Source organism: Primulina eburnea, chromosome 10 (assembly GCF_022965805.1).
Source record: "Primulina eburnea isolate SZY01 chromosome 10, ASM2296580v1, whole genome shotgun sequence".
Lineage (NCBI taxonomy): Eukaryota > Viridiplantae > Streptophyta > Magnoliopsida > Lamiales > Gesneriaceae > Primulina > Primulina eburnea.
The window spans coordinates 5,956,098-5,980,104 of record NC_133110.1 but is presented as its reverse complement, the minus strand read 5'-3'; the positions used below and the strand labels follow the sequence as shown (position 1 = coordinate 5,980,104).

The window sequence follows — 24,007 nt, the reverse complement described above, 5'->3', positions numbered from 1 at the left end:
AAAATTTTGATTAAAAAAATTATATTTGTTTTTTTTAAATATCGTTTTCTATTTTTTTTATTGATAGCAGCCCTACTCAACCAAGATAATAAATTAAATTAAAGACATGATATTGTTATCATCGTCTGAGCATTATGTCAAATGATATAAACATTTTTGTAATAATATTTAAAATTTAAATAAATTCATTATATCATATCAATAATTTTACATAATTATTTAAAGATTAATATTTATTAATTTTAATTATTAATTAAATAAAATGATCAAACATCTATACTTCTATATTAAGTGTGAGGGCCTTAGAATAACTACCTTTGAGGACACCAAAATATTTAATTCCATAATTACCCTTCTTACTCTACTAAAAACCTTTTCAAGTCACTCCATATTTTAAATATAAAAAAATCAAAACAAAACTTCTCTTTTAAATCGAACAATTTTTCCAAATCGAAAATAATTTCATGTTAATTATTTAGTATTATTTAATCAAATTAAAAATAATAATAGTGCATGTGCATCTTTTACTAGTATTAAATATTGGTGTAGAACAAGAAGTAATATTTTTTAAAAATAAAAAATCGAGAAGTAATAATATGTATAATAATAATAATAATAATAATAATAATAATAAAAATATAAATATAAATATAAATATAAATATAAAACAATACAATTATAATAATGAATTATAGATCCAAAGTCCAATCTCATCCGCTCTTCCTCGCCAGAGCCTTCATATTTCGGGCAACATTACAAATTCTCTTGCTTCCGTCTGAAGGCTCTCCACGTCTACCTACATACAGACAATAATCATAATGTGTGTGTGTGTGTGTATATATATATATATTAAATTAAAAGTTGGGGAAGAAATAGAAAAAGAAAGTGTGTAAGCAATAATTTATTCAATCATTTATCGTCGAACACCACTTAACATCGTTTGTCCAAGAAAACCACGAAGCCACCTGTTTACAAGGATTGAAATCGCCCGAGTTTCTTGCTAAAATTTGATTTTTTTCGCGACCCTGTGAAATCATCTACTCTGTCTTATCCATATCTGTTGCTTTTGCTTTAAATTAGTTATTGAAGTACAGTATTCTACGTAGTTAAAATCGATTTTTTTAAAAACCCTTTTCCAAGTTACTTTTGTTTTAACGTGCCGTGCTTTGCTGTTTTTCCTATGTTGATTCATTGCAGGGTTCTTTGAAATTGTGAAAAAGGTTTGGGGTTGTTAGCAAAATATTCGGTGGGTGTCCTGATATTTGTGCCCGTTTTCCATATTAGAAGATTCTGCGGTTAGTCGGCGGCTATTGGAGTTTTGTTCTTTTGTTTCGGGTGTTGGGTTCGAGGAAACTGGTCGAATTTGCAGATCACTGAGTTTGGTTTCGAATTTTGGGCTTCAGTGACGGACTTGGTGGTTATATTCCTGTTCTCTTGGTGAAATCATTGGTGGGTTTAGGGTAATTTGGGTTGGGGTTCTGTTATTTGCTATAATAGCTCTGCTGATAGCATCTTTCTGGGTTCTGCTGATTTTGCTATTTGAGTTGGTGGTTTTAAGCATAATACTTGGTCAATCTTTGTATGAAGGGGTAAAGTTGTGTTTAGCGACTCTTGTACCTTATTCTAAGTGAAGTTTGATTCTTTGGTTATTGTAGCTGAAGTTATTAAATACTTTTGGTGGGTCAAGGAAATGTCTTCATATACTGCAGAAGGAGTAGTTGAAGGGGGGAAACTTTTGATTCATATTGCCGAGAATGGGCACTCGTATGCGCTTGATTGTAATAGGTACACTATTGTTGAGACCGTGCAGAAGTTTCTTGAATCAGTTTGTGGGATAATGTTCAATGATCAGCTTCTTTTGTGCTTGGACATGAAATTGGAACCTCAGCGCCCCCTCTCCACCTACAACCTCCCATCCAATGATCGAGAAGTATTTCTGTTTAATAAGGCAAGGATGCGGACTAATTCACCGTCCCCTGCACCAGAGCAAGTTGACATTGCTGATATTCCCGATCCCCCGCTGCCATCATCATCTCACGACATTCATCCTTTGGATAATGCCTCAGATCCTGCATTAAAGGCTCTACCTTCCTACGAGAGACAGTTTAGGTATCATTTTCAGTGTGGACATGCTATTTTCAGTCGTACATTAGCTAAGATTGAGACATGTGAGAGGTGGTTGCAAGAGCAGAAGGTGCAAGAAAGGGCGTTGGAAATTGCCCGGGGTAATTTAGATCATTTCTATAAGATTGTACTTCAAAACTACCATGATTTCCTAAAATGTTACTCACAGCAGCACCGTAGCCATGTTAGCCTTCTGGTCAACTTCGGAAGGGATATTGAGAAATTGAGATCTATGACACTTTTTCCTGCCTTGATGACTGCTAATAGAAAATGCTTACTGGATTTTGTGAAGGAAGAGAACCTGAGGAAAACAGTGGAAGACTGCAGCATTTCCCACAGACAGTTTGAGAACAAAGTGTCAGAATTTAAACAAGAGTTTGGAGATCTAAAGCTCAATACAGAAATGTTATTTTCTGGCAAAGCTTCAATTCTTGTCAAAGACTTGGATTCGACTATAAAAAACCACCAGCGCTTTATAAATGAGCAGAAGAGCATAATGCAGACTCTAAGGTATGTCTTTCTCCTCTCTCGTATTAATTGTGTTCACCTTTTTTACTTATTTACAAATGCTGATTTTTAGAGGTTATAAGTTTGAATTTCTCTGAGTGAAAAAGTGTGAATTTAGGGGGAAAAACTTATTTCTAATTGGCAAAGAAGCATTCCTTTTGTACTTTTATCCTTGTCAGCACCCTTCGAAATCATGCCATGGCTTTTTAATTCCACTTAAAAGTAAGAAATTCATAATGCAATTGTCTGAATATGTTATCAAGCATTATTCAATTTTGCTTGACTTGATTCCTTTTTCTTGTAATAGAAAATTGAATTAATGTTTGAAAGCAGAGGCGAAGTTCTTCAATTGAGTCATTGATGGTAACTTGTTTTAAGAAGTGACACTGAAAAAACTGGCAGTAATCATAGCCGTGAATATTTTATATAGCCAGTATCCAATTGAAAGCGTCAAGCAAGGGATGCGCATTTGCATCTGTCAAATTTTCCGTTTAATCATCATACTGCACTCTTTTTTTGAAATGGAGATCATGTTTCTCACCTTCATGTTTACTTCGTGGTTAAAGTTGCTTGCCTAGGTTCTTGGGCAAGAAGAAGTTTATCTTGGTCCTGGGAAGCTTAACTCTATACATTACTAAGAGTATTTCGATTCAATAGTGTTTTAGAAAAAGTTTAGAAAATGACATTTGAATAGTTTTATGATGCTTGTTTAAGCTTTTGCAGTTTTTTAAGTGCTTGGAAAATATGAATTTATGGATTTGGAGAAGGCCAGAAGTTATATCCTTTAGAGCTTTTGTTTCAATTTCCTTTTAAGAGTTTTTTTTGGGAAAAAGTGCTTTTGAACTAGTATATTCAAACATAAAGGCCTAATTTGTTATGTTTTCCTGTCACAGTTTTCCAGCACCTGAAACAAAATAATCAGCATCATTCATTGTTTTCTTTCCTCAAAACACATTTTCGTTCCATTTCAACATCTCTTCTCTATCTCTATCATCTTTCAAGTGTCAGACAATCATACCGACATTTTGGTATGACCAAAGTTCCCAAATTACAATATAATCTCATTAATTTTTATAATTATAATATTAAATTTATTTTAATATAAATCAAATTGATTACAAAAAAGATTGCATAAGCAGGAAACGTGTGTGCAGGAGAACTAGTACTATATTAAGGCTCAGACCATCAGACCGAGAATTGGTCTAATGGTATGGCCAAGTTTATTAATTACCGTAATGCCCCTCATCAATTTGTATAATAATGATATTGACCCTATTTTAATGTAAATCAACCTAATTACAAAAAATATTGATGGCAATGCGTGCATCAATTCATTTTATTTTTGACTAATTTTTCATTACTTCCAAAAACTATTGTATAATTATAATTAATTTGTACTATAACCCAAATAAACTATTATAAAGTTAAAATAATTATATCCTACAATTTCTGGCATGATTTGACTTCTATATTAGTAATATTATTTGTCCGAGACAGAGCCGAACATGCTATTTACTTTCTACGGTATTTTCACAGAATTTTTTCCCCAAAACGAAACGAAGCAAGCACGAAAGTGATTTTAACTTTTAAAATAAATTGCTTCAAAATGCAGTATTAAATAAACTAAACAATTTCGTAAGCCAAGCCCTTCTGTTAAAACTTATCCTATTAAGTGTAGGCATTAATACTGCATCTAGATTGTGGGAATTGGTAACATTTTATCTGCGGTATTGCAAATGGAGTTAACTGGAAATTTGATTAGAGAGAAATCTGAATGATCATTTATTTAAAAGTTTTATAGATGTAAAACATTAGTATGGATTGTCTTGAGCAGAGATAAACTACAAGACTTTTGGTTATTTCTGTGACTTGGTGCAGTGATGTGGTATCAAGTTGTGTCAAGAGGATGAGTCATGGTCTTTGCCAGTTCCCCTAGGTCTGGTTGATAACAGGCTATGGTATCATATACAGCAGATTCTAGCTATTCTAAAGCATCAAAATTTGCGTTCTTTGTTATTCTTACAACTTTCAGACCCCATTATGTTAGTCTAAAGTATTTTTATGGTATAGAAGTTCAAACTTTAAAATCTTTTAATGTTTTCTTGCATATGCAACTGAATTTGGTTCCTTAATTTTGAAATCAAGTTGTTGCATCGGAAACCTGCACTTCTTAGGTTGAAATATACCTGAACATGCAAAAATTAGAAAACGCTATTGGTTGCATGTTAATGTTATTTTTAAATGTGCCACATGGCATCCTCAAGCAAAATCAGTTTTAAGAATATATACTCCAAGAGACGGTGGGATTAAGTTTAGCCCATATTTTGTGGAGCAACAGACATGGTGGTTAGGATGCTAGGCTTTAAAAGAAATGAATTGCATTATGTTGCTGCTTACAATGATTGATATATCAACAATCATTTGGTCATATAATTGGTATTAAAGCCAATAATATGTATTCAATTATCATGAGCCATAAGTTGTGCATTTTTATGAAGGTGGCCATCACTGTATACTTTTAAATATTTGAGTACACTGCAATCACCAGTTTTAATTTTTGGTCGTTGGATCCTTCGCTACGGGGTTCTAAATTAATTCTCTTTTCTGAAATAAGCCTTTTATGTCATGATGTATTTCGTGTTCTTATTAATGACATTTAATAATCCAATTGCACTATCTATACTTTATAAGGATTTGGATGCTGAAAAAGAATAGTGGTGGTAGCTTCTTTGAGCACCTTATTTTAATATTTTCATCTCAACTCTAATTCGATATCCACCCTGCTTGGGTGACATCTAACTCATTCAATCATGGTAACATTCAATATGGTGGGGGTTGTTTTGCCTGTGTTAAAATGAGTTTACAGCGGCCAAGCCTGTTTAAATTGCTGCTAGAGAGTTTAAATGCAGCTTTATATCTTACTGTTTATTTACCTTGACCCGTAAAAGTTTTTTATGCTATTGGAATCATGTATAGCTGAATGTTTTTTTAATCTAGCTGAATGTTATTTCTCATCCATTGTATGCTATGTATATGTGCTGCTCCTTCAAATTATAGCTTGCTTGATACGTGATCATTCTGTTAAAGTATCATGTCTGTTGGTGCAGTAAAGATGTAAACACGGTGAAGAAACTTGTTGATGACTCTATTTCTGGCCAATTTACGTCTTCTCTGCGTCCTCATGATGCTGTTTCAGCCCTAGGTCCTATGTATGATTGCCATGATAATAATTACCTTCCAAAGATGAAAGAATGTGATCATGCAATTTCAAGTTTGCTTGGTTTCTGCCGGGATAAAAAAATTGAGATGAATATCTTTGTGCATAATTATATGCAAAAGATTGCATATATCCAGTACACCATCAAAGATGTGCGATACAAATTTTCCGTATTTCAGGAAGCTTTGAAGCGTCAGAATGATCAATTTGAGCCCTTAAAAGTGGTGCGTGGAGTTGGTCCTGCTTATAGGGCTTGCCTTGCAGAAATTGTGAGACGAAAAGCAGAGATGAAGATCTACATGGGCAAGGCTGGGCAATTGGCAGAAAAACTTGCAACTGAGAGGGAATCAGAGGTTAGGAGGCGCGAAGAATTTCTGAAAGTGCATAGTACATATATTCCCCGGGATATTTTAGCAACCATGGGATTGTATGACACTCCTAATCCATGTGATGTCAATGTAGCTCCTTTTGACTCTAATTTGCTTGATATAGAGCTTCCGGATGTCGATCTTTATGCACCAGAGTCACTGTTAGGACTCTCTTCAAAGAGTGAGAAGAATGTGACTTCAAGGAGTTCATTGTTGATGTCTGACGATGGTTCTCAATCTGCCGAAGTTGAAGGAAATGCAGTGAACTTCCAAGAGAAGTATGGTTCACAGGAGTTACTTGAGGAGACAGAGCTTGTGGAAATTGCAGGGACCAGCAAGATGGAAGTTGAGAATGCAAAACTGAAAGCTGAACTTGCTTCTAAAATTGCCTTCTTGTGCTCCATATGCACTGAGCTCGATTATGAATCACTTGGTGATAGTCAAATAGAGAGTTTATTGAAAAATGCTGCAGAGAAGACTTCCGAAGCTTTGCATTTGAAAGATGAGTATGAAAAACACCTGCAAACATTGCTAAAAATGAAGAAGATACAATGTGAATCTTATGAGAAACGGATTCAGGAGTTGGAGCAAAGGTTGTCTGACCAGTATCTGGATAGAGATAAGCTTTCTGCTGATGAGAATGGTTCTAATTTTGCAGTTTCATCTGCAAATATTAATGATAACAATTCAGAAGTATCAGGACTTGAAGGAATTCATATGCCACGCTCAATGGGAGAAGTGTCTTGTGCATCCAGTCCATTAAAACCTCGGCTTCTCCCTGCAGAAGATAAGGCACAGGAAAGGATTGATGATAGTATGACTGATTCCTCTAGCACGATTAATCCAAATCCTCTGTTGGATTCGTCAATGCTCGATCTACATAGTGATAAAGGTCATCCATGTGACAAAAACAAGAAGGGAAATCTGTTGACAGATGAGGGCACGGAACTTGCCTCTAGTAATATGGCAGTTAGCATGTCACAGCCAACTGGTGTTCTATCCTGTGAAACAGTTACTGAACCAGGTGTGGATGCTACAGAAAGTGATAACTTTGCGGTGGAATTACAAAATGCCTTAGCAGGGAAAGTGAAACAATTAGATAATGCAGAAACCAAAATCCAAGAATTGATGGATGAGGTTTCCAAGCTTGGAAGGGAGTTGGAGATCAGTCAGAAGCTACTTGATGAATCTCAGGTACTACCTACTTGAAAGTGATTTATTTTCTGAGCACGGGGCTGGGGTTTCTGCCAGATAGCATACTATTTGATGTACGTTTTGGCTGGAAGCCTTGATGTAAGAGTATGTACATAAATTGTAGGTTGTACTGTGTGGGTAAGTAATTGTATTATGTGGATACCTTAGTCGCCAAAAGATTTCTTTACTCAATGATACAATCCTTTGTTGCTCAGAAGTCCTTTAGGGTTTATCTAGTTTAAAATTGTATTCCTGTCAGTTTCTTCTTGCCCGAATTCAGAAAAAAGGCGCTTCGATTCCACAAACGTGGATGCAACCGTGTACTGCTATTCGTCATCCAATGCTGGTTTTTTGTTGCAAACATCTTCAAATATATAACTAATTTCGATTATGTATTGATCTAATTGCAGATGAATTGTGCTCACTTAGAGAACTGTCTACATGAGGCAAGAGAGGAAGCTCAAACCCATCTATGTGCAGCTGATCGTAGGGCCTCAGAGTACAGCGCATTGCGTGGCTCTGCTGTCAAAATGCGTGGTCTTTTTGAAAGACTGAGAAGCTGTGTTTTGTCTGCTGGGGTAGCTGATTTTGTTGACTCATTGCGTTCTTTAGCTCAGTCTTTATCCAGGTAAGCACATATGCTTTTTCTTTGTTGGACTTGATCCTTTTTTTTTTTACGTGGAATGCTTTTGGAATGTCGATTGTGTCCATTTCTGATACACCGTTTTAGCATTTGCTATGAAGCTATATGAATAATCCTTTGTTACATATTTGGAGTTTCTTTTGGCACGCCTGTTAAAATAGCATGTTAATGGTCTGCATAGTTTATAGATGAAATTTAATAAGATATTCCAGTAATTCAATTCAGAACCACCAAAGAGAATCCAAATCATCTTGTAACGGTTCTAAAACTGTATCTCAATTTCTCAATGCCCGTATCTTGGGGTTCAATTATCATGGTAGTTGGAGATGGATTCGAGATGGTGACATTGCTTATGAAAGTTGCTGATGTTTATTTGAATTCGTCCCAAATTTTCAGTTCTGCCAACAAAAGCGATGATGATAGCACTGCTGAGTTCCGGGAATGTATAAGGATATTGGCTGATAAAGTTGGTGTTTTGTCAAGACAACGGGCGGAATTACTCAACAGATACTCAAAAACCGAAGCAGCAAATGAGCAGCTTAACAAGGAGTTGGAAGAAAAAAAAGAGTTGGTCAACACTCTTTACACGAAACATCAACTTGAAAAGCAGGTGTTCTACATTATGACTCGTACCCATTCACCGGACATCACCTTTTTCTTTTCATTTCATTACCTAGTGACCAAGATTGAAGGAATTACTCCCCCTTTTTTACAGGCGAACAAAGAGAAGATATCATTTAATCGGTTAGAAGTCCATGAAATTGCTGCATTCATTCTCAACTCTTCCGGATACTATGAGGCCATCAATCGTAGCTCCCCACATTATTATCTCTCAGCTGAATCAGTAGCCTTATTTTCTGATCATCTTACAAACCGTAAAAGCTATATCGTAGGCCAGGTTGTACATATTGAACGACAGACTGTGAAACGACTACCTCCATCTTCATCAGTTCAAGCTGACAGTGCTAGAGATCTGGTAGATATGCTGACCCCCGAAACTGGAACCAACCGTTTGACATTTAATTCAGGTTCGACTTCAAATCCTTATGGTCTTCCTGTTGGATGTGAATACTTCGTAGTGACCATAGCCATGTTACCTGATACCACTATTCATCCGACGAATCCTTCCTGATCTTGGTTGCAAATGGCAGATAGATGTGATGGAAGAAACTTGATGTGAATGTGTGTGTATGTATATTACATATTCAGCTGTACTATTAAAGGTGAATGATCTTTAGTGAGGATTTGACTTGGCCTTTCCTGTATAGATGAAAATCAATTTAATCACATCTCTTTGTATATAAGATTTAGGATCACTCTTCTAAAAATCGGCCTAGACGCGAGGCGGCGGTTGACCTCCTAGAAAAGGTGCTAGTCGACTTGCTGCCTGGGCAGTCCTCTGCCCTACGCGGTTAGTTTTTTTTTTTTGAAGTTTTTAGGGCTTTTATAGGCTCTAAATGAAAGTTTAACAAGAAATATGATTTGTTAGCTTGGCCTAATACATACTTTTGAGAAAACTTAACTACGGGATTTTGCATACGAAAAGAGGAGTATAATAACGATGATAATGAGTAATTTAAACAATGATTTAATATTTTAAAATAAAAAATTTCATCTTATTTTTTTTTACTAATAACTCATCCGTGCGAATGATAATGAGCAAGTGTTAGTATTTAAATGATGATTTATAATTATTGATATAATGAATATATTTAATTGTTATATAATTTTTTATAATATTTTATAATTTTTTATAATATTTTATATTTATTCAATTAAGGATAAAAAAATAATGTCGTAAAATTAAATTATTTACTATTGTATTTGATATATTGATCGATTAAAATTTTTTACTAACAAAAAAAATAAAAATATACATTTAAAATAATATTTCTTTATTTATCAAAATTTTAAACAATAAATAAATATTTTTAAAAAAATAATAGGTAATATTTTCAAAAAATAAAAAATTTATTTATTAGATGAAAATTTTGATTATTTTTTGAATATTTTAAAAAATGATTATACTAAATTTTAATTAAATAATATGATGATAATGTATGAATAATAATATTGTGAGAGGAATCTTTTAACCAACTCGATTAATGAAAAATATTTTGTTAAACCAAAATTATTATTGTTTATTATATTTTCAAGGTGAAAGAGTGATCTCATTAATATATTAAGTTGAAAGAGTGGATGCCGCCAAAACACAGTGCCAGAAACAACTGAGCTCACCCATGCAACATTCATAATAAAATGTAAAGTTGCAAACAATTCAAAGATCAATAATAATGTTGAGAGATTCTTTCATCTTCTGTGGAAATGTTAAAACCCTTGAAAGGAGATACAAAGTTATGTAGATCAGTGCATCAAGAAGGTATTAAGTTTTAGTTTGATCGGTTGACTTTGAGATAAGGCAGAGCTCCAAGGACATTGTTATAGTCGCTGCGATTAACTTGCACCTGTAAATAAGACACAAGTGGTGTAAGAGAGGATATTCAAAGCCAGAAAAAGAGAAGTAAATTAATGAGGAAGATTGAATTGATTTCTTGCGTCGTCCTCCATTTTCTCACTAAAACAACGTCCCTATGGGAATGGATGCTTGTTTCGAGTGAACATAAAGGTAATTTACATGGTTGATGTAAACAACATTTCAACCCCACCAAAAACCAGCACAAAGAGTAAAAAGGAGCAAATCACCCAGGCAGGATAGCAGATCAACGATGATCTACCAAGTCGCATTAGTTGGGTCGTGGAGGTTTTATTTTACGAAGGCCTGTACACATCTCAAAGACCATGTGTAAAAGAATGTTAACCCAGCCACCATATGACAACCATATAAAAGAAATGCTTGATTAGCATAAAGACTACATATTTGAGCAAATAAATTGACAGCACTTGATCTCAGCATTCATAAGAATGTAGTGAAACTAATTCGACATCAAGAGCATCCCAGTTGTGAAAAGACAAGTCCAGCTATTGCACAAGGATCTACAAATTATTTGAGAAGAGTTTTTGCTTTCTTGTCATTTCAGTGTCTTGTTTTCCTGATTAGCAATGTTTGTTGCATTGCACCATACAAGTGACATCTTCATGAAGAGAGGTGAAGATCATAGTGGCTAATCAAAAGTGCCATAACAACCTCTGTGGTCTGTATTTTTTGCCACAAGAACTCAAATAGCAATTTTGTTGAAGCTCGTTTTTTGATCTATAAGCTGGTTTCACCACTTTGTTCCAATCACACAAGTTCTCATATAGGTGAACAAAATAATAATTACAATCAAACAACCCCTATTGGGAAGCCATAACTGTACCCATTGTACTTATCCTATTTGGTTGCTGTCTATGTGGCTGGCGCAATAATCAAAATATGGTTGATTGAATTGCACTCTGTCTAAAAGATTACCATTGGATACAGTTTTTGGTTCAACAACATGTACGTGGTCCCATAATTGTTATTTAAGGTCACATGTGTGGCTTGAATGAGTAAAATCTTCGAGAAATGAGTAGGCAAGAATGAGGAAATTCCATATTTTTTTATAAAAATTTGCTCAAACTACTAGTCTCAAGTGATTCACCCTATATGCTATCGGTATGTGTATCCCAAAGCTTCTATTCAGCAAGTCAAACACTGAAGCCGCAATTTATTCTTCGTTCTAAATTGGGCAGAGATTACTTTAGCGTCTGGAACCGAACCAAATTTGAGTAATACTATATTTTCACTTACAAGATATAAGAGAATCCACCCACACTAAAGAGAAACATGGGAATTACTTCATTGCTTCCAAATTTACACCAACCGAACACACAAAACTGCACAGACCACAAAACCTCCGCTGTTCCCAATTCGCAATACAAACCTTCCAATAGCATGTCTGTCGTATGCCAGCATGCTAATATACAGAAGTTTGTCCAAACACATCTATGTACAGTAAATGCATTAATGCATCAAAAGAGGAAAATGTATGATTTTTTAAGGATCATAGATACATTTATACTGCAGACAAGCTCATATGCAATTTTATTTTCGAAATTTTAATGATCCGGGTCAAATGTTAAAACCCAATTCAATCTAACCCATTTTCAATGTCTATCACTAGGATATCGGAGTATAAACCACTTCATATCATCTTTTACAGCCGCACCAGCTAGTAAAAGTAAATAACGAGAGCACAAGAATAAAGAAATCATTGAGCAACCAAAAGCTTAAGTCTTTAAATAAAGGGAAAAGATTAAACGAAACAATTGTGTAAATTCAAACCATTTTGGAGAGTCTCAATTTTCTCTTATTATTCTTCTTCGCGAGCAAATGCTGCTTCCCTGCTCTTCTCCTCATTATCTTCCCACTACCCGAAACTCGAAATCTCTTAGCAGAAGCCTTAAGTACCCAATCAAAAAAAAGCAAACAACGAAATTGACAACAACAACAAAAACCCAAATCACAAAATAAAGACGCATAAACACTGAAATTCAATAAAAACATGATAATACTAACACCTGATAAAGTCTTACCTTGTGGGTCTTCATTTTGTAGCCTTTGGTGCATACCACTGTCATTGACTGTGAATTTCTGCAAAAGGGTGCGGAAACCTGGTCACAAACAAGTGGTTGAAGCCCAGAAATAGAGTGCGAAGAACTAAGCTTGCTAATTGAGGTTCGTTTCTTGGTGAATGGCGTGAATTGAACAGTTGTGTATCGAACTTCTGGACGCTTTATTACATATTCGTAATCCAAAAGAAAAACCACAAGTAGCCATTACCTGCAGTAGCCATAGATTTTAAAGAATTTTTGGAAGAATTTTCGTGCGATTACGAAATTACGAGGTTTTGTGTAATTTGGATAGATGATCTTGGCCGCTTATCCTTTACGATTGGGAGCCACAAATGTCTGGAAAAAATCATAAAATAAAATATAATAATAATAATAATAATAATAATAATAATAAAGAAGTTCGATAAATAAATTGGCATATATTTTTTTTTTTTCAAAATTTTGTAATAAAAACTTGTCTGACACAGATCGTATTTTGTTAGACGGATATCTTATTTGGGTCATCCATGAAAAAAGTATTATTTTTTATGCTAAAATTATTACTTTTTGTTGTAAATATCGATAGGTTGACTGTCAAACATATAAAAATTAATGAGATTGTCGATCTACTCTAAAAACATACGCCAAATCAACCTTTGCATTATCTACATGCTCTTTATTTTAATTTAGCTTTCATAGTTTATAATATTTTATACTACATTGTATTATTGAATGTTATCTTTTAAAAAAATTCTTTAATGTAAAATGATTTCTTTAAGCATTTGATATCTTAGGAATTAATAATTATTAAGAGTGGGTCTCATGTGAGACCGTCTCACGGATCTTAATATGTTAGACGGGTCAACCCTACCCATATTCACAATAAAAAGTAATACTCTTAGCATAAAAAATAATATTTTTTCATGGATGACCTAAATAAGATATATGTCTCACAAATATGATCTTTAACACCGTCTCACACAAATTTTTGTCAATTATTAGAACAGTTAACGTGATTTCGTCCATTTTAATTGTTTTGGTAAATAAAAAACTTATTTTTGGTTAAATAAGCATGAAATTCAACATCCATTATTTTTAAAATTATATCCGACAAATAAAAAAATCGTTAATTAATAAAATTTGAATAATTAATCATGAGTGAGTTTCATGTGAGATCGTCTCAAATATCCTAATCTGTGAGACGAGTCAACCCTACCCATATTCACAATAAAAAGTAATAATCTTAGCATAAAAAATAATATTTTGTCATAGATAACCCAAATAAGAGATCCGTCTCACAAATACGACCCATGAAACCGTCTCACACAAGTTTTTGCCATTAATCATGAACCAGGCAAATTAATAAGCATTAGATCAACACTAATATTAATATGATTGCGCCCACTGAAATTGTTTTCGCACATGGATAATGTAAAGATGAAAAAGCGTGTGGACCCAGGTACTGAAATGCAATTTATGCTTATTGTTGGGGATTTCTGTATAATTTACAGGTTGAGTTCCCATGATTAAAAAAAGTTTATTTTATTTGATTTTGTTGGTAACTTGGTATGAAGAATAGATATTTTTGGTATGAACTAAATTATTTCGAGTGGACAAAAGGAATTTATCGACCCCATCTGATTACTTTTTTATATATATAATTTAATGTTATTTGTTTAAATAAAGAAATTATAAATAGTTTAAATTTATAAAAATCAGTGAATCCATAAAAAATTAGGTAGTTTTGTGGTTCTAAATTTCTAATTGTCATTTTTTGTTAGGTAGGATTTTTCGTCATTTTTTTGACTGAAATTAATGTGGGCTTTGATTTTCATGGTGGGTTGGGGGCTGTTGAAATTAAAACTTTTTTAAAAATAATATATATAATATATATATATATATATATATATCTAAATTTTGAATATCACATGATATTTTAAAACTCTGCAAAAATTTACATTGAATATCACAAAATTTTTATACAATATATAAAAGTATATATCAAATATTGACACTTAAAACTATGCAAAAGTCAATAAAATCATTTAACCAATACACACTAAATATATAACTTTTAAAAGCTTATAATATTTTATTTATGGCAACAAATAAAAACGGAGGAACTTGTCCGCAGAAGCGCGTTTATCCAAATTTTAATTGGTCAACCTAAGAAGTGGAATGGCAGCCTGCTGGGGGCGATTTGAAAAAGTCAGTCGACAAGGTTGATTTTAATTATCTCAAAACACACGTTGATGGGTTTGTTGTATGCTTTCCCGAGCTATAGTATATTCGTTCACACCGCTACAATTGAATTTTAAAGTGTTCGAATTCGACTCGAGTTTGGCTCGACTTCGATCTTGAATCGAGTTCGATCTAATTATGTAGAAGTTTTATATGAATCTTGATTTAACAAAGCGAAGATATACTGAATTTTTTAGTTTGGAAATAAGAATTCTTAATGAAATTTCAAACTTGCAGTTCCTATCACCTAACAACAACATGGGAAATTATTACACAGCAATTTTGTGATTTATTTTAATGTGGATTTATCGTCATTTAATTAATTGTTTGTGACCAACCACGGTGTTGCCTATAAATTCACTCCTATGATGCTAAAAACATCCATCTCTCTTTTTCTCTGAGCTGAATTATCTTCAAATTCTTGCAGTAAATTAAATCAAAAGCCATCTGTGTTGGGATTCCGTGGAAATGGTGAATATCCGTGCCGCCCATGTCGTGCCGCCGGCGGAGCCGACTCCGAACGAGGTCATGTATCTGAATGCATGTGATCAAATTAAAGATATAACACACACTCCCACCATCTACTTCTATAAACATTCCGCGGCCTTGGAGGCTGTAAATGTCATATCCAGGCTCAAAGATTCACTCAGCAAAGCCTTGGTGCTGTTTTACCCGCTCGCAGGGCGGCTGAACTGGGCGGAGGAAGGTGGAAGCCGGGTGGAGCTTCACTGCAATGGGAAGGGAGTCCTCATTTTTGAAGCTGAGTCCGACGCTAAAGTTGAGGATTTCGGGGATTTCACGCCAAATGCTGAAATCCAGGCCCTGATTCCTTCCATGGATTACACTACTCCTATCGATCAGATCCCGATGGTTATTGTTCAGTTGACAAGGTTCAAATGCGGAGGAGTTAGCATTGGCATGGGGATTTCCCACGTCATGGCGGATGGTCCGAGTGCGCTTCATTTTGTCAATGAATGGACCAAATTCGCTCGCGGCGAAGCCGCCGGGCCTAATGTTCCACCGTTTCTTGATCGGAAAATATTGGATACCGAAAAACCGTTGAATTTTAAATTTGACCCGGCGGTACTGCGTCCCCCGCCTACTTTAATCGGCCAAGAAGACAGCATGGAACAGAGAAAAAAACCAATCACAGTCGCTTTTCTCAATCTCAGCAGATTACAAATCGAGAAACTCCGCAACAGAGCCAACATGGAATTCGATGCAGAAAAGAACGGGAGCAGCCGAGGCTACAGCAGATTCGAGGCAGTAGCAGCCCACATATGGCGTTGCACAAGCAAAGCACGCGGTCACATCCCTGAGCAGCAAACAAGCCTACACTTTCCCGCGGATTTCCGCAACAAAATGAATCCACCCCTTCCAAAAAGCTACTTCGGCAACGCCCTGATCCGAGTCGAGGCCACAGATAATTCAGGAAACTTACTGTTAAACTCCCTCGGCATGGCTTCCAGGAAAATACGGGAGGCCGTAGGGAAAGTGACTGAGGAAACAGTTAGAGCATATTTAGATTTCTTGAAGGGATTACCGGATGTGGGTCGATTCAGATCCTTGGACAACAACGGGAGGCCAAAGGGAGATTTTTACGGCAATCCGAATCTGGCGATTATAAGCTGGACTGCGCTGCCGCTCTACGGGGCAGATTTCGGGTGGGGAAAGGAGATTCATTTGGGGCCTGGAATGATGGGATTTGATGGGAAAACATTCATAATTCCTGGACAGAATGGAGATGGTTCGTTTAATGTTGCAATATGGCTGCAGGAAGAACACATGCCAGCTTTCAAGAAATGGTTCTACGATGATATTTGATCATCTACAACTTCTATTCTAAGTTATAACATGGAAGTTTCTCATGTCATTCAATTTGTTTATGTATCAAATCCAATAACTTTTCTGTTTGTTTGGTTTTATTGTGTGTATATATACACATTTATACATACACTCTAATGTATTAATGAAATTAAACTATCAAGTTTGAAAGCATGAATATATCAGAATTATATATATATATATATATATATATATATATATATATATATATATATATATATATATATATTTAAGAGAGAATTTTATATGTTTCACTTTACTGAGTTGTTATAAATTTTGTTTGGCAAAAACTTGTGTGAGACGGTCTCACGGGTCGTATTTGTGAGACGGATCTCTTATTTGGGTCACCCATGAAAAAGTATTACTTTTTATGCTAAGAGTATTACTTTTTATTGTGAATATGAGTAGGGTTGACCCGTCTCACGGATTATGACCCGTGAGACGGTCTCACATGAGACTCACTCATTTTGTTTTTGATTTTTTTTTTAAAATCACAACTCTCAAGTGTGATCTCATTAAATTGCCATCGCCAAGTCTAGTGGAGTTATTGACAACGTTTCAACGTGTTTACCTATTCATACATGAGTAGATCTAGACAGTCTCACGTATCTTTATTCATGAGACTAGTCAATCATATTCATATTTATAATAAAAACAAATATTCTCGATATAAAAATTAATATTTTTCATAAATGACCCAATTTGACGATTCGTATCACATAATTGATATGTGAGATTGTGTCACAAGATTTTTTATGTTCATATATATTTTATGCTCCATTTGCGTGTATAATAATTATATTTTTTTAAAAAAAGTATACTATAATAGTCAACTACATGTAGTACTAAAAAATTCAAAATTACATGAAAAAAAATCATAATTATAACCGGAGGACTAGCTTCTATCAATAATTTTCTTGCCTGAATTAGGATTAATCTACTTCAAGGTGAAAATGATTCAATTAATAAAAATCATTCACTTGTCCTAATGCTCCATTTATATACATAGCGAGACCAATCGAACTCTCTTTCGTGCCGAATTTGAAAAATATAATTTTATTTAAGTCAATAAAGGGCCATACTACTTTTTAAAAAAAAATAGTTGAAATTTTCTTCGTGTCTGTCATTTTCATCTTACGAAAATGAAAAGATAAACACGATTACACTATATATTTATTAAAGTCATTGTTTAAGGGTCTTTGAACATTGCAAGCCTACTTGTTGAATTGGCTTCAACATTGATTTTATTGCTTCACACTTGCATAAGCATAACTGGATGATCGTGTTCGACACAATCCGCTGTCACAACCCTTTCCGGTGTATCCCGGAGGCCGGATATGTACAATATCTCGTCATTCGACATCCATATACGTCATGTAATACATACAGAAGACGAGAGACGTACTCAAATTATTTTTATTTTTATTTATAATTGGGGGTTAATTACACCTGACTTCTCACGGATTTAGATCATCTAATGTCTTGAAAACACAACATCAAGTGTGTGCACTTTTTACACGAGATGATAGTGTGATCGTCTCGTTTAATATGACAAATTTTTAAATTTATCTCATATGGTATGATGTCCACAAGATGATCATGTGATCATCTCGTGTAAAAAGTGCACAACATCAAGTACTGTATTTTCAACCCAATAAATGATCTAAATCCGACTTCTCACTCAATGGGAACAGGTATTACCAACAGAGCCAGTCGCAGTTGAATCTTATTTTAGTTAAAAGACATCGTATGTTTTTAACATTAAATTTGCACATCTACAGAAATAGTTAGGTAGTCATGATAAATGGATCTAGTTGTCACTTTCAAATTCTTCATAGATGGCTCATTGAGAATATTACTCCCGGTGCATGGTACTCTCATTGTATTTGTTGAAAATCGAAATAAACGAACCAATATAAAAATCAAGTATTTTGGTCAGTGATCGAATTATCCGAAATTTTAAGAAAAAACAAACAAATGAATATTTAAAATGTTGAAGAGTTTAGTCAAGAGTTCTGAGTGCTCGGAAAAAAAGTTGAAATTTTGTCTATGTATCATCATAACTAGAAATAGAGGAAATGAAAGATTTTGGTGATGCTGCAGGAAAGATAGCTGTTAGGTTATAAACGAAAAAGATACCATCTCAAAATGTTTAGCTATTGAGTGATATAAGTCGCTATTTATTTGTTTATTGTATCAAATATGAAATATGTTTAACATTGATTAACTCTTAAGAAGCCGTCGTCCGCGGCGTGTCACTCTAGATGGTTGTCAATCACTTTTTAGTATGATAGTCTTTTTCTATGGAAAATTCGATGCTGCCCGTGCAGGCAGTGGTTGTCAATCACTTTTTAGTATGATAGTCTTTTTCTATGGAAAATTCGATGCTGCCCGTGCAGGCACTGCCTGCACGGGCAGATCCAAGGGCCAGAAAATTTCTGGCCCATTTTAATTTATTTTTTTAAAAAAATTCTACCCCCATGATTGAATCTTGACCCTTGATTGGGTGTGGGGCACTGCCCTCACACTCAGAATCGACTTTACCTTTTTCTATGTCGTCATTTCCGCTACGTCAACTGCCAACCAAGGCACGGGTATTAGGTTGTAAATATAATATCAATCACATCTTAACTTGATTATATTAATTACAAATTGTAGTAAAAAACCTTATACAAAGATATCTTAATCATACCATTGTTTATATATATATATATATATATATATATATATATATATATATATATATATATATATATATATATATATATATATATATATATATTGTTCACCTACTGTGTCCAGCGATGAGATGATACTCATATATGACTATGATAAAACATATCAAATTATACATGTAATATGTGATAGCAGGTGAATGTCACGTCACTAATGGACACAACAATTCAATAGGATGTTTTAATACCTTTATCCATTCAAATGAAAGGAATACTTGCTTCTATATATATAGATTCCACTATTGAAAATTAGCACTAATATTTTTTTAAAAATATTAACAAATATTTTTAAATATGTATCTAAAGATAGCGGGATGGTTTATCATAATGCAAGACCAATATGCTAGGTTTCAAAACTCTGTGAGACCTGGAGTTTGCTAAGTGCGTATTTAAAGATAACATCGGTATATTACATTGTCGTCCAAAATAATAAAAATAAATAAAATATTTGGGTTAACTTGCAAAATTTTGAAAAACTAAATCGGAAAACAAAAAATTCAAGCGTATATATATAATTCACCCCCCATTCAAATATACCACCCAATCATTGAAGAAAAAACAGGAAGGAGGACATAACAGAGAAATCATCCATTGATTATATCATATTTGATCATAGAAGCATTTCTTGAATTCTGGCATGTGTTCTTCTTGCAGCCATATGGCAATATTAAACGAGCCATCTCCATTATGACTAGGAATTATGAACGTTTTCCCATCGAAACCCATGGGTCCAGGTCCCATATGGATCTCCTTCCCCCATCCAAAATCTGCGCCGTAGAGCGGCAGCGCCGTCCAGCTGATGATCGCCAGATTCGGGTTTCCGTAGAAATCTCCTTTCGGCCGGCCGTTGTTGTCCAATGATCTGAATCGGCCCACGTCTGGTAGATTCTTCAAGAATTCCAAGTAGGATCTCACTGTGTTTTCGCTCACCTTTTCAACTGCTTCGCGTATTTTCTTGGAAGCTGAACCGAGGGAGCTCGATAATAGGTTTCCTGAGTTATCAGTGGCTTCAACACGGATCAGGGCGTTGCCAAAGAAGTTTCTTGGAATGGGTGGATTCATTTTGTTGCGGAAATCAGCGGGGAAGTGTAGGCTGGTTTGCTGCTCGGAGACGTGGCCGCGTGCTTTGCTTGTGCAGCGCCAGATGTGAGCTGCGACGGCTTCGAATCGGCTGTATCCGCGGCTGGTTGTGTTCTTTTCTAGTTGGAGTTCCAGGTTCGCTTTGTTGCGGAGTTTCTCGATTTGTAGTTTGCTGAGATTGAGAAAAGCGACAGTGATAGGCTTCTTTCTCTGTTCCATGTTGTCCTCTTGGCCAATTAGCGTCGGCGGCGGCCGCAGAACCGATGGGTCGAAGGTGGAATCAAGTTGCTTGTCTGTTTCCAGCACTTTCCGATCGAGGTATGGCGCAGAAATGGGTTCACCGCCTCGTGAAATTTTCGCCCACTGGTCCACGAAGTGTAGAGCGCTCGGCCCATCCGCCATGACATGCGAGATCCCGAGGCCGATGCTAACTCCGCCGCAACGGAAACGCGTTAGCTGCACTACAACCATCGGGATTTCATCAATCGGGGTGGTGTAATCTACGGAAGGAATCAAATCCTGTATAGAAGAGGTCGGAGTAAAGTCCCCAAAGTCCTCCACCGCCGCCTCCGACTCCGCCTCAAAAATCGGGACACCTTTTCCATTATAGTGCAGCTCCACCCTGCTGCCACCTTCGGCCGACCAGCTCAACCGCCCCGCCAGAGGGTAAAACAGTACCAACGCTTTACTCAGCGAATCCTTGAGAATCGAAATGGCATCCCCGGCGTCCAACGCGGCCGAGTGTTTATAGAAGTAAATAGTCGGAGTGTGTGATATGTCTTTGATCTGATCAGAAGCGTTGAAATACATGGTTCCATCTGGGGTCGGCTCCGACGGTCGGACTACATGTGTAGCTCTCAGCGTTACCATTTTTGTGGATGATTGCCGGGGATGATGAGTGGAAGAAGAAAGAATGAATATTATATATATATCCCGCGAGCAATCTGAGTTGCAGATGGATGGATGGTGGTAGGTGGCAACTACTCATTTGTAGCTCACTCAATATGTTTCATCCATTTTTAAAAGTCTCGATATATATTTTCACTTTAATTAATTAATAATATAAATAAGTGACTAATTCTGGAATTGCCTATGTACATATTAAACTTAATTTATGTCAGAATACTTTAAAATATAAATTTATTACAGAAACCTAAGCAGACAAAACAATAATAATAATAATAACAACAACGTGAACAATTATCTCTACTCAAACTAACTTTTGAAATAAAATCAAGTCCCAATGCATGATCTACCCCGATAATTTATTTCTTGTATACACATACGAGAAACGTAATCAGACAAAGAATAATAATAATAATTGTGTTAATTATTGTAGGGCCGGTTTTATCGAGACTTAGAGAAGTGATAATAATAATAATCAAGACATAATCATATAATAAATATTTATGTAGATATTTATTCGTAAGACGGATCAATCATATTTATATTTATAATAATAAAAAATAATATTTAATTAATAAATTAAATAAAATATCTATCTTATATTTTTATTTATTTTTAATGATAATCATGTTGCCACGTGATTTCTTTCTTTTAGCCGCCGGGTTATTTGGGAGAACGAAGGGAAGTGGGTCAACGCTGTATTTGTATTTTTCTTATTAATTTAAGTATTCGTGAAAATCTATAATGTTCCACCTAATTTGTACACATATTTGGAGTATTATTATCCACTACAATTCACGGATTGAATTTAATAAAAATTAAAGGATACACGTGATCGACCGATGCTGTGTAGTTGAGTCGGCGCATTTTCAAATTATATAATATGATAATAATTAAAAAAAAACTTATAAAATCATCAGCCAAGAGATATAACATATAAAGTGAGTTTGAATACATAAATTGTAGCTTAAAAATTATTTAAATAAGTTCGATTTTTAAATATTGTATAAAAACAGAAAAGATTTTGATGTTTGAATATATATTTAAAAAAAATTGTTTTAAATTTTAAAAAGAATCAGAAATAGAAGTCAACGAATCATACGTTTGAGATTCTAAAAAAAAATATGACTCTTAGAAGACGTTCTCACGAATCTTTATCTGTGAGACGGGTCGATCCTACCGATATTCACAATAAGAAAACAATAGTTTTAGCATAAAAATTAATATTTTTTCATGGATGACCCAAATAAAATATTCGACTCACGAAATTGATCTATGAGATCGTTTCACATATATTTTTGTGTTTTAAAAAAAAACACTTAAAAATGATTTTAACCCACGAGTTTTTTTTAACCAAACAGGCTCATAATATTGTGACTTTTTTTCATTACTATGAGTATTTTGTCAGTACTGACAGGTGATGATATAAGTATATATACTTTTAGTTATAAAATACAAGTTTTTAAAAAAATTAAAATAAAATAAAACTAAGGTTGTCAATAAAAATATTAGTTAAAATTATACATCGAATAAGTGAACGTCGTCGAAATTATATTCATATAAATATACACTATGTTTGTGTATAACATCAAAAATTTATATATATATGTATGGAAATGAATATTACCTAGAGGGCGTGTTACTTGTGGAGGTAGGTGCAACTGACATTGGCTCATAAGCACGTGCATGCTCCCTCTTTCCTCTATTTCACCCTGTCCGTGCAGGCACTGCCTGCACGGGAAGGGAACGGCTCGGATCACTCCACATGAGTGATCCGGGCCCACCACCATATATAAAAAAAAAAAAAAAAATTGGCTCAAATTTTTCCGAGCCGTTAGATCTACCCTGCGGGCACTGCCCGCAGGGGTAGGGTCTACTTTACCTTCCAAGAGGTAACAAATCTTTGTCAAGTTGCAACTTAAATTAAAACAAATTATGATAGTAATTTTTTTTATATAAAATTTTGCAACTTTATAAGGTAAAAACTCATAATTAATTTTTCAAAACATTTGTGAACATTATCTAAATCGATCGATGAAAAATAATTCAAACCTGCAAATTTTGTATTTGTGTTACTCCCATTAGTTTTGGTTCTGTCTTTTTTTTTTTACTCAACATCAGAGTTTCTACTATCTAAATCAAATAATTGATATAGTCGAAGCAAAAAATAAATAAAATCTCAATATAAGAAAAAACTAATGTGGAAACTAATCCGCGATACAGAGAGATAGCTAGAATTTTCAGAATGATGATGAACTCGGTAAATTTGAATACTTAAATTAAGAAAAGAGAAGTCGCAAAAAAGTAATGAAAATGTAGACAACAAAAAGATAAGACACGAGACTTGTTTACGAGAGTTCGAATGACCAATCTCTTATGTCTATTCACTTCTTTTATTCTTAGAATATATCACTAGAAGACTCTGAGGGTGTGTTTGGTTGAGTGGATTAAATAAAGATAGATTAATAGTCAAATATATATCGTTAAAATTTTAAGATGTTTTAATAAGCATTTTGACTCGGTTTAAGATCCAATTTTATTAATCAAATAGTTATCCATAAAATTGAATCTTAAACCGGGTCAAAATGATTATTAAAACAACTTAAAATTTTAA

General features: G+C 34.5%; 4 protein-coding genes across 4 annotated transcripts; 2 read left to right on the top strand and 2 right to left on the bottom strand.

The window, feature by feature from the left end:
• The first annotated feature begins 895 nt into the window (after positions 1–895).
• On the top strand, positions 896–9,340 carry LOC140842798 (autophagy-related protein 11-like). Its single transcript, XM_073210951.1, has 5 exons — positions 896–2,634; positions 5,739–7,410; positions 7,821–8,038; positions 8,450–8,663; positions 8,769–9,340. The coding sequence occupies exons 1-5, from the start codon at positions 1,691–1,693 to the stop codon at positions 9,183–9,185; spliced, it is 3,465 nt and encodes a 1,154-aa protein (XP_073067052.1). The 5' UTR covers positions 896–1,690; the 3' UTR covers positions 9,186–9,340.
• A 949-nt stretch (positions 9,341–10,289) lies between these two features.
• On the bottom strand, positions 10,290–12,811 carry LOC140803735 (large ribosomal subunit protein bL35c; the record flags this gene model as incomplete). The annotated part of the gene is made up of 3 exons (XM_073159623.1): positions 10,290–10,518; positions 12,318–12,434; positions 12,569–12,811. Coding segments are annotated over 3 exons (435 nt in total), but the record flags the coding sequence as incomplete, so codon positions are not given.
• Positions 12,812–15,119: 2,308 nt separating this feature from the next.
• LOC140842797 (spermidine hydroxycinnamoyl transferase-like) lies at positions 15,120–16,831 on the top strand. The gene has a single exon (XM_073210949.1). The coding sequence runs from the start codon at positions 15,296–15,298 to the stop codon at positions 16,649–16,651; it is 1,356 nt and encodes a 451-aa protein (XP_073067050.1). The 5' UTR covers positions 15,120–15,295; the 3' UTR covers positions 16,652–16,831.
• A 2,920-nt stretch (positions 16,832–19,751) lies between these two features.
• Positions 19,752–21,436, bottom strand: LOC140842796 (spermidine hydroxycinnamoyl transferase-like). The gene has a single exon (XM_073210948.1). The coding sequence runs from the start codon at positions 21,355–21,357 to the stop codon at positions 20,008–20,010; it is 1,350 nt and encodes a 449-aa protein (XP_073067049.1). The 5' UTR covers positions 21,358–21,436; the 3' UTR covers positions 19,752–20,007.
• Between the last annotated feature and the right edge of the window lie 2,571 nt (positions 21,437–24,007).

Excerpts from the sequence above, each read along its gene's own strand:
- LOC140842798 (XM_073210951.1), top strand. The coding sequence starts at position 1,691 with ATGTCTTCATATACTGCAGAAGGAGTAGTTGAAGGGGGGAAACTTTTG. Across the intron at positions 2,635-5,738 it reads AGCATAATGCAGACTCTAAG|TAAAGATGTAAACACGGTGA; the intron begins GTATGTCTTTCT and ends CTGTTGGTGCAG. Across the intron at positions 8,664-8,768 it reads AACATCAACTTGAAAAGCAG|GCGAACAAAGAGAAGATATC; the intron begins GTGTTCTACATT and ends CCTTTTTTACAG.
- LOC140842797 (XM_073210949.1), top strand. The coding sequence starts at position 15,296 with ATGGTGAATATCCGTGCCGCCCATGTCGTGCCGCCGGCGGAGCCGACT.
- LOC140842796 (XM_073210948.1), bottom strand. The coding sequence starts at position 21,357 with ATGGTAACGCTGAGAGCTACACATGTAGTCCGACCGTCGGAGCCGACC.